Source organism: Siniperca chuatsi, linkage group LG12 (genome assembly GCF_020085105.1).
Source record: "Siniperca chuatsi isolate FFG_IHB_CAS linkage group LG12, ASM2008510v1, whole genome shotgun sequence".
In the NCBI taxonomy this organism is placed as follows: Eukaryota; Metazoa; Chordata; class Actinopteri; order Centrarchiformes; family Sinipercidae; genus Siniperca; species Siniperca chuatsi.
The window spans coordinates 9049872-9066363 of record NC_058053.1 but is presented as its reverse complement, the minus strand read 5'-3'; the positions used below and the strand labels follow the sequence as shown (position 1 = coordinate 9066363).

The window sequence follows — 16492 nt, the reverse complement described above, 5'->3', positions numbered from 1 at the left end:
CTGTGTTTCAGGCCTTATTTTGTTGTTTGGTAGTGTATTTTGCCTTATCTCCATGAATAAAACATATATAGACAATAATAAGATTACCACTTAGCTCAAAAATCACATGTGAATGTCACATTTTGGTGTCAGTCCCTCAAAACCAAACTTTAAAGGCTTCTCTAAATCATAATTTCGTGCCAAAATTCAACTATGATCCACAGAGAAATCAATCACAGACAAGACAAGGGGATACATTGCTCTAGTAGACAGTAGACGCAATAGACCAGAATGCAATGTGTTGTGTTTTGTGTAAGGTGTTAATTATAATAATAGATTCATCTGTAGACAGATCTCTCCAGAGGTGGTTGAAAGCAGTGTTGGAAACATATGAATGTAGATGTAGATAAGGAAGTTAACAATATAGAACAAAAACTTCATTGTCAGCACTTCATCACAAACTACTCGTCCACTGCCTCAGAAGAAAAGATATTAAAGGTATTCATCTATTGTATTGTAGGTATTCTGTTATTGGTTATTATATGGTTATAGGAAACTATAGTGAATAAAGAACTTTCTTCATGACTACTGATAATCTGATTAACTAATAGCTATTTTCTATATCTATCTACTCAACATTTTGGCATTACCATATATTTTAGTACTTAGATTTAATCAAATTAGATGAAATTGGAATCTTTGGGCTTTTCTACCGTCTCCTTTGTTCAGTGTTATGAAGTATGTGACTAATGTGAGACATCTCTCGACATCTGTACGACCGTGTTCTGATAAGGTCACTGAGGCTCGTCTTGTCACTGTAGCCTTTTTCTTCCTGCTCATAAGTGCTGTGTCTGTATCAGTCTTCATCACTGAAGGCATTGAATACTTGTCAGGAATAATATCAGTAGTATTTTGAGATCCTCTTAACTAGAACAATGTTGTAGATTGGAGGTAGAGGACTGTCACAGCCATTGTTTAAGGGGCTATTCATGCAGGGGGGCTATACTTGATGAACATATCAAATAGGACAAAGACGCAAACCAGGTATTCAGTGCTATTCATGCTGAAGCCAAACATGCACCAAGAATACAAATGTGACAATCAAACTGATGTGAAACAAAGAAAGCTTAGTATTTATTGAAAAGTGTAATGCACCAGGTGCTCACACTGCTCCACACCCCCTAATTCACAAGCTTTCAAAAGAAATAAAGCAGATAAACACAATTAAATGATTATTCCTGAGCCTTCCTATTCTCGAATTGTTGGACCATGATGCCTGTGGACACATTCAGTAAAGTCTGTTTCCCTGCCCTTAAATTAAACTGATTTAAATTCCTGATAAGCATCCCTGTATCTCTTCAACTGTCATCTTATCATCCATCCCTTCTACTTCAAGATGGGTCAGAATATCATCACTATGATATTAAAAACATTTGATGTGGGCTTCAGTATCAAAATGTGACATTTTGCTGTTGTGTTTACAGTATATTTGACCAAACCGAAACTGGCTTACATAGGTGTTTTGGTGTTTGGCGTCACTATACAGTGCAACAATTCACAGACTGTACCGTACTTTGTCCATGAATGTAGACTGATTGGTGCAGAGGAGCCATTTATCGCTCATTCTGCAGAACAGTGTCCATCCATCTGAAAGGGAATTAGTTATCACAGGCCTACAGGGAGCCATTATAGAGTATTGTTTCAGAGAATGGCTTACCCCAAGCTGCTTTGTGTTTGCTAGACAAGAAACATCAGAAGCAGACAGAAGAGACAGTGTGAAGGCTGGCTGAGAATGAGCTGCAGTTGGGGGTTTCATCTATTGTTTAAGCTACATTATATCAAGACTCCTTCCGTTATTTATTTTTTCTGTCTCTAGCCTATGAAGACGGGCCATTATAGATATATAATGGGAAGTTGATGAGTACACCCCCCCCCCATTCTTCCCATATGTGGACCCTTATGTGACATGCATGACTACATTAATTCTAACGCTTGCCAGCAGTGCTCCATGCCTATATCAACTCTTTCCAAAAACCTACAGTCCAAATTCTAATCTTAACCCCAAAAGCAACCCTTACTCATAAAACCTGCCAGAAAGACGCCACTCCCCAAAATAAAACTAAACTTCTTCTTGCCTGAATAATCAGCATTTGAAGTCTCCAGAGTAACCAGTACAGCTGTCAGATAAATGTATTGGAGAAAGATTACATAATATACATACATAATATTTTTCTTAAGTACAATGTTTGGCTAAAAAGAAACAACAATTAACAATATAGTATTTTCATTGTACTTCACTTGAATTAATGCACCACGTTAATTTCCTATTATTATTATTATTATTATTATTATTATTATTATTATTATTGTAGTAGTTGCTGTCTGGATCAACTGTTAAAATGTGATGGAGCAGGATGTTATCCGCATGCGCAATAGATATATTTTCTAGCCTCTTAAGGTACCAGACAGCTAGACAGATGTAAGCTAGCACAGATATAAATTAGACAAAGAAACCTTGTGAAGAGACTGAGTGATAAAGACTTTAAAGTAACGGAGGGTGAAAGGAGCGACTGTGACAAAAAGCTATATGCGTTATTCGATATATATGTGGAAGTATGAAATTGAAAGGTACGCAGTCACCATGTCTTTTTAAACTTTTTGTGAGCAGTCAGTCCAGAGATTAGCTTTGGCTAGCTGCTAGTTAGCCGCCGTTGTTTTCCCACCAGCAGATTGTACCAAAACGTGAGGGTTTACGTTAGCTTGGTTAGTTAGCATCCTGTCCCAGGATCAGTGAAGGCCCTTTGTTTTACACCGGATAATGCGGGGTCTAAACAACACATTACGAATTTAGCTTGAAGTATCTTTAGCTAGTTTGTATTGCAACGGATGAGTAAGGTAACTAATGTAAGCCAGCCTGGTAATATGTGGATAGATTTATTGTTAACATGTTTTGTGTTAAGCTAGCTGATCACTGTTAGCTGCATTTGCGGTCTAAGGCTAGTGAAGTTAACATTCATCTTGCTAGTGAGAAAATTAATGTTAGCTTGAGTTAGCTAAATACGTATTGCACATATAGCTAATTGACAGATTCGTGAAATCTAATCCCTTTTAAGTTATTAGTCTTGGGTAAAATAGCTAAAATTTTAAAGGACGAAGTCCGATAAACTTAAAATCGTGAAGCGATATTGATGATGGTTAGAAAAGTAGTGTTGACACTTTAGCAGATGTTACGCTAACATTGAGCTGTTGCTATTTGTGATTTCGATTTTTTTGTATTAACGATAGTCACACCCGCTTACATCTCGAATAGCATATAGGCTAAAGTAAGCTGTGGAGCTCATTAAAGATTATTTAACTTTCACCTAATGCAAACTAGCTAGATGGCTGTTCGTATCATTTCTGCTGTATCAAAGGCGAGGTAGCACGACTCCAGCTAATGTGTTAGCCAAACAAAGTTGCAGGTGAATCTTGAGTTAGCTAATTTAACTGACTGGTTTATAGGCCGAGCAGTCAGTTACAGGCTAGGATAACTTATACTCTAAAGCATCAAAAATTCAGTTAGCATTTAACATGGTAAGGTATAAAGGCCTACACTACCAATTTGGGCTAACAATCTGTTACCTTAACGTTAACTAACGTAATGCGCTCAGTTTTTATTAACGTGGCATTCTTGACTGATTTGAAAACTTAAATTTTCTAGTGGTGTCACTTTATTGACACTTGGCTTATTTATATGCTTTGGTAGATGTGACAGTTGTGGTGTATCGCGAGAACTTTGGTTTTATTGCCAGATGCTTCTGCAACATTAGTGGCTAACTTTAATTACTTTTAGACAGGTTGATCGGGTCCATTTTCTATGCTTAATGTCTGTTTTGTGTTTTGTTTTTTTCTCTCTAGAGTGGAACATGAAGATGGGGTCATGAAGGATCCTGTGATAACTTAGAAAAGCTGCATCTTTGTACATTTCAACCATTCAAGAGGTGATGAGAAGGTTTTAATTTCCTTGCTGCATGATTCAGATTTCATATTCAACCATTATAGTTAAAGGTGGTTCAATTGCAGCAGTCTACTGTACAAAAGAATTGTTAAACTTGTCACTGCAGGCAAATGTCTGTATGCTCAACTTGAGGTCTGTTTGTTCAATATTCCTAAATTCATTCATTCCATCAATAATACTTAATGGGATTTATAAACAAAGACACAAAATGTCCTTCAATAGTCCCTGCTTGCAGGGTCATAAGTGTTTAAATATTTTTTAGCCTCAAACGGAATCTTGGAAATAGAAAGAGGAATGAAAGAGACTTTCAATGTAAACAAAGGAAAATGCTGGAAACAAGTGGCTCACTGAACACACACTGACGTCATATTACGTGTGTGAGTTTTATGTTCTTGTATCCCGGTGCGGACTTTAAGCTGAATGCACACTAACCCATGGGGACTTGTGTCACCGTGGGTGCACAAGGTGGGTCTGATACAAAAAGAAAGTGAACTCTGTGGAAAGAGATGGTGGAACAACAGTAGTCCAACAGTGTCATCCCTTCTCTGCCTTCATGTCTTCTTGCCATGGAGACACTTTCTATTTTTTGGGATTCTTGCATCAAGCCATGAGTTTGCATACAATATTTTAGAAGTAAAGATACAATTGTCTTACAGGTGTAGGTTTTTGCCTCTATCCTCATTTGTCATTCTGGACCGCGTTTATACTTTTTAAGAATAATTGGAAATACCTTACTCTGAGATGGCTTGATCAGAGGGATGACAGGGGTTTAGAGGCTTTGATATGAACTTCACTTTGTCAGAAACATGAAATGACATGTGTTGACACTCCAAAAGGCAATGCGTCTCCTCAGTGTCAGGTGAGGAGGGAATGGAAAACACTTGCAAATGCGATTTTGTTATAGCTAACGTGCCTGTGTGAACATGGCAGCTTTTGTGTTGGCTTTGGTATACTGCTGTCTCACCAGTTGTTCTGCCTAAGTGAAATGAAATTGGCATGTTTGCACATGAAAAAATGCTGTTATATGACTAAGACAACATGCATTTGGTTGCATTTGCTTTAATCACCGTTATTGGCACATCCTCGCTGGCCATAGCTTAGCCTGTAACTGACTGCTCAGCCTATACAGGGGCTGCTGAACAGCGCTGTTTAGTAACTACCATATTCACCTCACCAGTTAGCCAACAGTGTGACATGAGTGTTTTTGCAGTTAAACTGTATAGATAGCAATCCTTGTGTGTCCTCCTCCTGCTGCTCATTTACAAAATTAATTGATTAGAGACTATACTCAAGTTTTGAGAAAATCTGCACATGATCACTGAAGTGGCAACTAAAGACAAAGTGTAACAGACTCCTCAGGTGTTATAGTTAACTTGTCATAAGCAGATTCCCCCATCTGACACAAGGCATCATTAAAAAAACAGACTTCAAGTATACATGCATTTAGGAACACCACTGTAATTGACATTAACAGTATTTTTCATGAAACATAAATAAGACTTTTTGGGTTTTGCCCCACTAGTGGCGGGACCTGACCTGAGGATGGTTGGTCTGTCTGTCCTTTCATCTAGCTATTTCCTCTTGCCTAATGTGTTTTCAATGTAAGTGATTGGGTGGGGGGTCTACAGTCCTCTTCTGTGTTTAAAAAAAAAAAAAAAAAAAAAAAAATTCCAAAGTTTATCTAAAGCTATTATGAGGCTTCAGCAGTCTGAAATAGACAAATCAAGTGTGTATCTTCCAAAGTTAGTCTTCTTCATATACAGTTTCCTTCTTTGTTAATATCCTTCCAATGCAGCTCAACAAGTGTACATTGTCTGGGGAAACACAAAGAGGGGATTTCAAACTAAAAAGCCTGAAACTTTGAAAGAAACCCACTTGATTTGTTTAACTCAAACTGCTGAAGCCTCCTTTTGGCTTCAGATAAACTTTGGAATGTTTTTTTTTGCACAACAAGGACTGTGGATTTTGTCCTCCATCACTTACATTAAATGCACATCACTGTACATACTGAAACCTGTAGTAGAAAGAATTCTAATTAATTACTAATTTCCAAAATTTGGTGTCAGGTGTCACTGAATTACAAGACCTCAGGATAGAGTGAGAATGTTGACTATTTTTGTTGGATCTCAATTAGAATACGAGCCGATTCAAATCGTGGAAGGATTTTACCATCTTGATTATGTTTTTGTCAGGCTTATTCTAACCAGGTAGTTTAAATGGTTGAGGTGAATTTATTTCATATGTGTAATTTATGCTGTTAATTTGTGCAAAAATAATGTTACTTTATTGTTTTCTTGAAACATTAGTTCTTTAAAGACGAGAGTGAGTGGTACTCCGAAGCCAGTGATGTCACGGGTTCCCACCCCTCCTCCTCCTGGGGAGATGTCAAGTGGACCTGTGGCAGAGAGCTGGTGTTACACACAGGTATGGTTATAACTAAACTCATTGAATCATGTTCTATACATCAAGGTGACATAATTGATCATGTTTTAGATAGCTTGTCAAATGGTTTCAAATCATATTACGCTGCTGGGAAATCTTCATTTAAAAACTACCACACCCTTAGCACTGGTATTTCGTTCCCAACTCATACTCCTGTTTTTATTTTTCTCTCTTTCTGTGAATAGGATTTTTCACAGCAGACAATTTGACTTGTCATAGCAGGAAAAGCACAGGTGTTACTAATAACATAAACGATGGCTCACTTTCATTAGTGCAACAGTGAGCCAGCGTGTGCAATTCCTGGACTCTGAAACTAAAGCAGCTAAATGGAATTCAGCCCCAAAAGCCGATCTACTGGACTATAGTATCTGAACAGTTAAAGTCTTATCTTGAAACATTTTTTAATTTGAGGAGGTCAAGCAACATAATTCTTCTAGGGGAAAACACAAAGAGCTTTAGTCTGATGGTTCTGCATGTTTCTACTTCTGTTTCCAAGGTCAAAGTTGTGAAGTTTTCGTACATGTGGACCATAAACAACTTTAGTTTTTGCAGAGAAGAAATGGGGGAGGTGTTGAAGAGCTCAACCTTTTCCTCTGGCCCTAATGACAAGATGAAATGGTTAGTACTCAAGCTAAACCTCACACTGCAGTTCATATATTTGCAGGGTTTCTGTAGGATGTGAAACTCCTTGAGAGTTTATGAATAATTGTAGGCCTTCAGAGTTTTGGGGAAATCTGATTCATGCATACTAATATGCATAACCTTTTTTTTGGATTTATCTATCTTTCCAATTTTATCACATCCAATTTCATCTCCTTGAATTTCCCTGAACTAAAACATGAATGTCATTGAAAAGTCTGTATGTTTGTTTGTTTTTTTTGTGTGTGTGTGTGGGAACTCTGCACATAAGTGGTAATTACACACAATCTCTTAAAGCAAGAGAGAATCGCCCCTGAAGGCTTGGCATAGTCTTGTGTTTTGACAAAAGCAATAAAAGCAGTTGTGACTGTCTTCTCTCTAGTTTGTAACGTTACTGATGTGCAGTGTTATCTGTTTACTTGCCAGGTGTCTGCGAGTCAATCCAAAGGGACTTGATGATGAAAGCAAAGATTATCTGTCATTGTATTTACTTCTTGTTAGTTGTCCAAAAAGTGAAGTTAGAGCAAAGTTCAAGTTTTCTTTGTTGAATGCTAAAAGAGAGGAGACAAAAGCAATGGGTGAGTACAAGCAATCAGAACTTCATCACATCCAGTTAAAATGTAAATTTGTTTTTTCTTTTATACCTCCACTTTTATTAATTTTTCTAGCTTGCAAACAAAAGAGAGGCAATATCAAGACTTAGAATTATTTTTTTCTTGTTACAGAAAGCCAAAGAGCATATAGATTTGTCCAAGGCAAAGACTGGGGCTTCAAAAAATTTATAAGGAGAGATTTCCTCCTTGATGAAGCCAATGGACTCTTACCAGATGACAAGCTCACCCTGTTCTGTGAGGTAATTGTTATACTGTTGCTGTCCTTTTTATTCTTCAAATTAATAAGGGTTGCAGTCTTTTTATGTAATATGCTCTAATTGGACCAAAATTGCAAATGATAACACAGAGCCACACTTTCCTCACTTCTACTTGGGATGATGGTGTATGCAACTATACCAAAAAAAATGCACTTTTGATAGGTGAATGGGAGAAGATTTTTTATTATTATTATTATCATAATTATTATTACTATTGACTTGACATTACTCCTCATCTGTCCACAGAACACTGCAGTCTCTCAATACTGTCTCATTTTTGGTTTAGCAAACAAAACATACCATCCTGTACATACGCTTTTTCAATGTTATGTGTCCTAGAAATTATTTTAAGTTTAGAGGTAATTTATTAGAAAATTAGCTGGAGTCTCAGTGATATAGATTTGCTAATGAGTTACACATAAGTTGTGGGGAGAAATGTGATTTACATATAACAGGGATCAAGATGCTGTATTGTCTGACACACAGTTTGCGTTATGATTTGGTTATTTTGTTTACACTTCTGTGCTGACTAGATGTGCAAAAAATGTTGATGCATGGGCTGAATAGACTTGAGTTTGGAAAGCCAATTCTACTGATTGGAAATGATCCCATTAGGGTGTTTCTTTTTATTGCAATTAGCCTTCTTCTGTTGTGTTTCTGTTTAGCTTCTGTTATCTTCATTTTCCATCATTGCGTACCAGTACCATGTTACTGAGCTGCTGTTGTGCTGAATGTGGCATACAAATTATTGAATTGCTGCGTTGACTCTTTGACGACAGCATCAAAATCACATCACCGTTGGATTGAAGCATTTATACCCCTAATGTAACCTTAAGTGAATCAAGGCTAGAGTCTCTTATTTCTTGCCATGACCAGTTTACACCTGAGTATAAGCTCTAGTGCCATTTAACTACAAACAAACGGTTGGGATTTGCTTCAAATGGCATTAAACGCTTAGAAATTGAAAAGCTTTCTCCATCTGAAATCATTTACAATGATGCTTGTTTTCAAAATAATTGAATTCAGTGCGTCAAGAAGAATAAATGTCTCCTTAACTGTTCTTTCAAGGGACAAGTTAAATTAAGTGTCAATGAATTTTGACGTAAATACAATTGGCCAAATACTGCCAGGACCAGACAGCAGTTCCAGAAAGATTCAACAATTTCTGGGAAATTGCCACTTTGACAAACAAATTACATTCAAATTAAAGACAAAATGCCATTCCTCATCAATTAGGTGTTTCAGCAAAGTTAATTAATTTAGTTTCAAGTGGTTTTGTTTTTGCAAGCACGAGTCCCTCCCACTGTAGGCTCCTCAGTCTTGAAAATATGCTTTAAAAAGAGCAAATTTAACACAAATTAGAGACTGTTCTCCAATGCAGTAAGACACATTTGCTGCTGGATTTGTTAGGATGTTTAGTCTTGATAAGACTGCTTCAGTGTGTTGTTCTCCCTGTACAGGTAAGCGTTGTCCAGGATTCGGTTAACATTTCGGGCCAGTCCAACATGAACATGCTGAAGGTACCAGAATGTCAGCTGTCTGATGACCTGGGGAACCTGTGGGAGTGTTCACGCTTCACAGACTGCAGCCTCTATGTGGGAGGGCAGGAGTTCAAAGCCCACAAATCCATCCTTGCAGGTAAGACTGTCCCTGACCCCCAGCACTTTAGCAAGCAGCAACCAGGAGAAAAGCCCCCCAAAATTGCCCTAGCAAGACATGTCTGTGTCTCTTCTTAGTGGCCTCTTGCAGAGAGCTATAAGCACCTCAAAAGGCTATGGAGGGTTTGTATTCCTGGCTTGATTTGTAGCAGCCTAGTTCTGCAGTGGGTGCTAATCCACCCTTCTACTACTGCTTGGCCCTGCTTGACCCAGATGACTGTAGGATCCAGGAGATTGAGAGGCTGGCTCTCCTCTCCAGCTTGTGTCCATTAGACATGGTGGCAGCTGCAGTGGTCAGGGGGAAATGCTGACAGTGGCAGCTATACGGATTTTGCAAGATTTTAAGACTATCATAGTTCAGTACTGATGTGTGTGTGTGTAATATCTATCTATCTATCTATCTATCTATCTATCTATCTATCTATCTATCTATCTATCTATCTATCTATCTATCTATCTATCTATCTATCTATCTATCTATCTATCTATCTATCTATCTATCTATCTATCTATCTATCTATCTATCTATCTATCTATCTATCTATCTATCTATCTATCTCACAAAGACAACTGTGTCACATGCTGTTTAATTAAAGCTCCTTTTGTTGAGTTGTTGTGCTAACATGCTTAATATGATGTTTATTGGTCACAGTTTTCACTTCATTTCTTTTGACAGCGAGGTCACCAGTCTTTAATGCTATGTTTGAACATGAAATGGAGGAGAGTAAAAAGGTAAGAGTAACTGGTTACAATTGCTTCATGTTACTCTTTCCTAAATAGTTAATTTATAGTTAATTTCACACTTCCTACATGTACAGTAATTATTACTCAAAATGCTTTGTCGTGTTGAAAGTGAACACTCATCCTCACTCAGTGGTAATGAGAGTCCTCTTTCGCGGATGTTTTTCAGTTGACAAGTTCAAATCAGTCTTACAGAAACCTCTTGTTATCCCTTGCAGAACCGTGTTGACATCAGTGACGTAGACCCAGATGTCTTTAAGGAAATGATGGGCTTCATCTATACAGGAAAGGCCCCGAATCTTGAGAAGATGGCAGACAATTTGCTGGCAGCTGCAGATAAAGTAAGTACCTAAGTAACTGAAACTTTTGCTAATATTTTTGCAAAACATTTCCTCTATTTCTGTCTTTGTTTGGCCAATCATTTTCATCACTTTGCAAGTTAACAGTGCAAATATGTGACCTGATAAATCCTGTGTTTAGTTAATCAAGTTAGTAATAACATCAGGTCACTTCAACACCCAAACAGTAATTAGATGTGATATAGTCATGGATAGTCATGTACCTCACTGTTTCCCCAATGTGACGCTTGGACTCCAATGAGTGGAGAGATCAGCACTGTATGTAAGTCAATGAGGCTATAAGGCTAATGTGGTCTGTTGTGTAATTGCATCGACCATTATCGTGTTACTTAAGGGTGCTCCGATCAGGATTTTTGGGACCTATCGCTGGAAGCAGTATCTGCCAATACCGATCATGTGGTCTTTTTGACGCCTTCTATTTATTGTGTTAAATATTCTTAACAACATTGTATATGAAGTATTAAAAGTAATGTAATACCAGCTTTCCACCACCGAGCGCTTTACACACTACATATCGTATTCACCCCATTCACACACTGATGGCAGAACTGCTCATCAGTCCAAAGAAACTAATTAATCAGAATTCACACACCGAAGGCACCCACACCTCGGGAGCAATTTGGGGTTCAGTGTCTTGTCCAAGGACACTTCGACATGTAGGCATGGGGGAAGCTGGGATCAAACCGATTGGTGGATGACCCGCTCTACCACTAAGCCACACTCGCCCTACTATCATAATAATAAATAACATGAAATAAGCCCCGGCTTTCACAAATTGACTGCAGCATTTTATTTTCTGTGATATCTTGAACAAAACCTAGCTAACTTAGGGACATCATAACTAGCCACCACATTGATTTACATTGTTAACTAGCCATTACATATAGCCATAATTAACGTAGCTTACCTTCTTTAGTAGCCTTAGTGTACCTTGTGTCAGGTCCGCTCTGTGGACTGGATGCATAGACTGAATTGATTAGCTGTTAAGTTCCTAGTTTGGATTTTCTTCCACGTTATGTTGCCGGTGGCTGTACGCATTTTATAGCCCCATTTTGCAGCTCATGTTAGGTTGCATTTAATCAATGCAGCTTTATATGTGTAGAGCAATATTTCTCGGGGGACTGTGATATGAAGCCTCCTATAATCTCCCAACTCCTTTCTAGACACCACTGTTCTTTCACCAGTTCAGATGAGTTCCCCTCTTTTAGGGTAAGCAAACTGCATTATGAATCGTACTGATCATGGATGAGTTTTTACTGGATAGACTGAACCAGAATATTGAGCAACAAAATCATTGCAATCATTGTGATAAAGTGATAAATCACATACGTCATGTGGTGAAACTGGGTAATAACTGTTTTTATGCCTCTGCAACGATGATAAGCGTAGCCGTGGGCATCATGTTTTCGGGTTGTCCATCCGTCCCATTCTTGTGAACAGGATATCTCAGGAACGCCTGGAAGGAATTTCTTCAAATTTGGCACAAACGTCAACTTGGACTCGAGGGTGAACTGATTAGAATTTGTTGGTCAAAAGTCAAAATGTCACTGTGACCTCACAAAACACGATTTTGGTCATAACTCAAGAATTGATGACCATATTTCACAGTTGGTCGGACACTGAATAGGTGACATTGTGACCTCAAAATAGGTTTTTAGCCATAATTTAAAAATGAATTGGGTGATTCCAGATTTCACACATGTTAAATGGGATCACACAATGAGTAAACAATAACTGGCACAGTACGGGCTTTCCTCCATCTTGTCCATTCTGCCTTTCATTTCCTGCCTCATTCTGAATTTCGAGCATCCTCTGAATCACGTGAATACAAACAACGTATTGGAGCACGCCTACTGATTGTGATCCTGTGAAAGAGTGAGTGAGTTTCACCTACGGCTCATAGAGAGGCTTCACATCTAAAAATGCCAGGAGAAAACAAAAGCACCACATTTTGTGTAGCTATACTCCAAAGAATCCATCATTACATAGTAATCAAGTACATGTGTACCTGTTTAGCCAATACATCTATGATAATCCTTCATTAATCAGAACTATGTATATTCACTGGAATCATACATATGTATTATCAGTATAGTGATAACTTCCATTTTGCCAAAACATACACTTTATACCTTTTTTATTCAGTTCCTTCCAAGTATTCACTACATATATGAGTCTGGACAGACATGGATGTAAACTGCAGCTTGACTGGTTGGCGGAGGCGTACAACCGGCAGGGCAGTAATTCTAGTTTAACATTGCAATACATATTGCAGGAGCCTGTCGGTTGGACATTTTGGGTCCTGGTCATTTTTTCCCCCATTTCTAGTAGAGTTGTAATCATTAAAAATCTTTATTAACTGATTGCACCTGTAGCTTTTATGTGCATTCAGAATAGTTGAGACAAAACTTCAAACCATGGGGACCCTCTATGCATCCAAGGTGTAACCAAGCTTTTTGTGTGTCCCCCTCTCGCCACCCACCCCAGTATGCTCTGGAGCGTTTAAAGGTCATGTGTGAAGAGGCCTTGTGCAACAGCCTTTCAGTGGAGAATGTGGCCGACACCCTCATCTTAGCAGACTTGCACAGTGCCGAGCAGCTCAAAGCACAAGCCATAGATTTTATCAACAGGCAAGTATCGCAACAAAAAAAAAAAAACTCCAGTGATAAATTCCTGCTGCCATTTCTGTTTACCAGCCCTGAATGCTTACCTTTTTATCTCCTTGCCATAGGTGCAGTGTCCTGAGACAGCTGGGCTGTAAAGATGGAAAGAACTGGAATAGCAAGTATGTAATTAGCTGATATATGTGACACAAGATTAATAACACACTCTTATCTCTTCCCCCAACCAGATGCATTAGAATTCATTGTTTTAGCCTGGGCAGACAGTGCTATTTGCCTTTTCAGTTTGAAGCTCCATATCTTTGTATCCGAGTTATTAATAGACTCATACCTGGATAAACCCTGAAAATGGAATATTTGTAGAATTTTAAAAAGAAGGGAGGTGGTCGCTATGGGAAGTTTTTCTTTCAGATGATGTAGTGCGTTGTCACAGGGCACCTTGAAATGTTGAGCTTATTTCTTGTCTCTGTTGTATTCAACATGTGAAGACGTTCTGATCCTACATTAATTTCAACCTTTGCATGGAAAGCTCTAATGGCCCTTTTCAAGTTTACCAAGCAACTCACAAATCAAGCCCCCCCTTATTTGCTTTGTCATTACGCATCTCATTTATGTTTATTGATTTTTAATGTGCACATTCTGATGTCTGAGCGTTAACTTCATTTTGCCTGTGCTTACAGTCATGCTACAGATATAATGGAGACTGCAGGCTGGAAGTCAATGATCCAATCCCATCCTCACTTGGTAGCTGAGGCCTTTCGTGCCCTGGCTTCAGCACAGTGCCCACCGTTTGGTCTTCCCAGGAAGCGTCTAAAACAGTCCTGACTGCCCGACTGTGCCCCAGGACTTTATTGGAGGTGTGAAGCATGGGTTTACAAAGAAAGGACTAGCGAGGGTACCGCTCTTATTTCCACCAAAACTGAACACACTTGAATAAAGAAGAGTGGAGCTTTCTGGCCAGGGATGTGGGCAGGCTGGCACGTGGACGGCTGACATCAGTGGATTGGGGAAAAAATTGGTAAAATTGGTGTTGCTTGCTTGCTTTGCTGCCCCAACTGAATTCTGTTCAGCCTGGGTAGCAAGTCAAGCTGTCTGCTACTGTTTTTTTCCTGTAATTTTAAAAATGGCCTTAATATATCTGCCATTGCTCTGGAGCTGCTCTAGAGTACTTTGTCTATTTTACTCTGTGCCTGCCTTGTCACAAAGACCAGGCCCACCTCCAGGTTGCACTAGTTCCCATGAATAGTCATTTTGATATGGAGTTCTATAGGAACATAACAAAGGTTTAACTAAATGGGAAATATTATATATTTGTAATGTTTAGCCCGTTTTGTGACTAGACATTAAAAAGCATGAACACTTTCAGTGCAAGGTCAGTTCTTTACACTTTTTAAAAGATGTGTATGCCCCATATTGATGGCACCATTTCTATGTAAATGACAGTTGAACCATCTTCAGAAGACCCGTGTACAAGAAAGTCTGTTCTATTGCATATTTGTGGGGGAAAACTGTAATCTGCCATTATGAAGACCCAGTGTTCGGAAAAGTGTTTTTGGCCCTAATATATTAAAACATTGGAAGTATATGGAAGTAGTTACTCAGTCTCCCATTTGAATGACATATTCCAGATCATACGTCTGTGAACTGTTATAGATTAAATTTTGAGAATTTCTGTCCTTAGTATTGCCAACTTGCAAATATATATTCTCAATATATTGTGGTTAACTAAAAGTGGAGAGACTAATGCATGGTCATGTTATTGTCAAAGAAAGTGTCCAAGTACCAATTTTGTTTTTAACAATTTATTTTTCTGCAATTATCTGACATTCTTGTGCAGAAAAATGTCCTCTAACATGCTTGGGTATTTGTAGGATGCTGAGCATCACTTCTACTGGCAATGTTATTCTGTGTTTGAATGGGGGGGTTGTCATGTTTATTCAGTCCGTCTCGTATGTAGTGTGGTGTGACCGACACTTCAGAGGATTTTGTAAACTAAAAGAGTAGCATCGTTTTTACATGATATTACTCATCATTCAGCGTCATGTTGATGTTGAAATTTGTTTTGTTTGGAAGCAAGAAAGATTAAGTTGTTGTCTGCAAGAATGCCTGCATTAACCCATTAAACCTTTTTCCAGCAATCTGAAGTAGCCCAGGTTTATTTTTTATTTTTTTTAACTGGGGATTGTTTAATTCTTATCAATGTGACAAGAGATTTCAGTTTGAGGACGGGTGATTATTATCCACACTGTTTCTTTTTGATGGTCATGTTAATGGATGTGGATGTCTCTCTCTCTCTCTCTCAACTGCTTTTCTTTTAAATATAAGATCAAGAAACAGATAGGAAAAACAACACCACTGAGATAATCAAAAGAAAATATGCCTAAACTTAATTACCATAGTAACATGTTAAATGGTGAACCTTTTACAGTACATGAAAGACAGTTTTCCTCTCGTTTTATGTGAATGCTCGGCACAAGCTCTAATTAACGTGAACGTGCTCTCTCCTGCTGGAACAGAGACGTCTTCATCAGCAGCTTGCTGATCCTCGTCCGCCCCTCTCAGCACAGATCCTAGGAAAAGACCTGATACCATCTATGCTTTAGGATGCCTCTCCAACCTTTATCTCCCTCTTTCGCTTCCCTCTACTAACTGTAATGCTTGAAAGAGAAGATGCCTGCAGTGGCATCGTCACAATCGGAAATTTGATCTCTCATTTGGATTGTAGGAAATGAGATTGTTAAAGAAGCAGTGGACAGTGACACTTGGCCAGAACTTGAGATGCCTGAATATAAATATGGGCTTGGTAAAATTGGTATTTTTATGTGAAATAACAAAGTGAGGCTGCATAACTGACACCATCGTTTCCACCAAAAAGAAGTGGCAGATTGAGACAAAAGAAACACTGTTATTAATCTATGGGGCTCAGTGCATCCCAGGAGGTATTTTGTGATTAAACTCTTAAGATGCTTTTTATTTTTAACGACTGTGCTTTCCTCAGACTCATCCACTTAAGTATGTAGTTTCCTTTGTTTCCCTGAATGCATTTTGACAAACCCAGTGGAGGGTCAGATGCAGCTGTCAAATCTAGCTCTGGAGTAGACGTGATGTGTGGCTAGAGAAAGTATTTATGGACTGAGAGCTTTCGCAGAAAGAGTTGATAAACATATTCAAATGCAACACGTCTT

The 16492-nt window shown here is 38.5% G+C and overlaps 1 protein-coding gene across 3 annotated transcripts; it reads left to right on the top strand.

The window, feature by feature from the left end:
* The first annotated feature begins 2407 nt into the window (after positions 1-2407).
* Positions 2408-15451, top strand: spopla (speckle type BTB/POZ protein like a). Of its 3 annotated transcripts, none has more exons than XM_044218063.1 (12): positions 2408-2607; positions 3877-3959; positions 6283-6400; positions 6915-7036; positions 7484-7635; positions 7783-7910; positions 9389-9566; positions 10263-10318; positions 10546-10668; positions 13174-13316; positions 13418-13471; positions 13988-15451. In XM_044218063.1, exons 3-12 carry the CDS (start codon positions 6323-6325, stop codon positions 14130-14132), a joined length of 1179 nt encoding a protein of 392 aa, XP_044073998.1. In that variant the 5' UTR covers positions 2408-2607; positions 3877-3959; positions 6283-6322; the 3' UTR covers positions 14133-15451. The 3 variants fall into 3 exon arrangements, with proteins under 3 accessions (XP_044073998.1, XP_044073999.1, XP_044074000.1); XM_044218064.1 differs by lacking the exon at positions 2408-2607 and adding an exon at positions 2729-2874; XM_044218065.1 differs by lacking the exon at positions 2408-2607 and adding an exon at positions 2747-2883.
* Positions 15452-16492: the final 1041 nt, after the last annotated feature.

What these genes read in the sequence shown, in the direction of transcription:
- spopla (XM_044218063.1), top strand. Translation starts at nt 6,323, where the DNA reads ATGTCACGGGTTCCCACCCCTCCTCCTCCTGGGGAGATGTCAAGTGGA. An exon ending in AGCTCACCCTGTTCTGTGAG is followed by an intron (nt 7,911 to 9,388) that starts GTAATTGTTATA and finishes CTCCCTGTACAG; the next exon opens with GTAAGCGTTGTCCAGGATTC. An exon ending in GCCATAGATTTTATCAACAG is followed by an intron (nt 13,317 to 13,417) that starts GCAAGTATCGCA and finishes TCCTTGCCATAG; the next exon opens with GTGCAGTGTCCTGAGACAGC.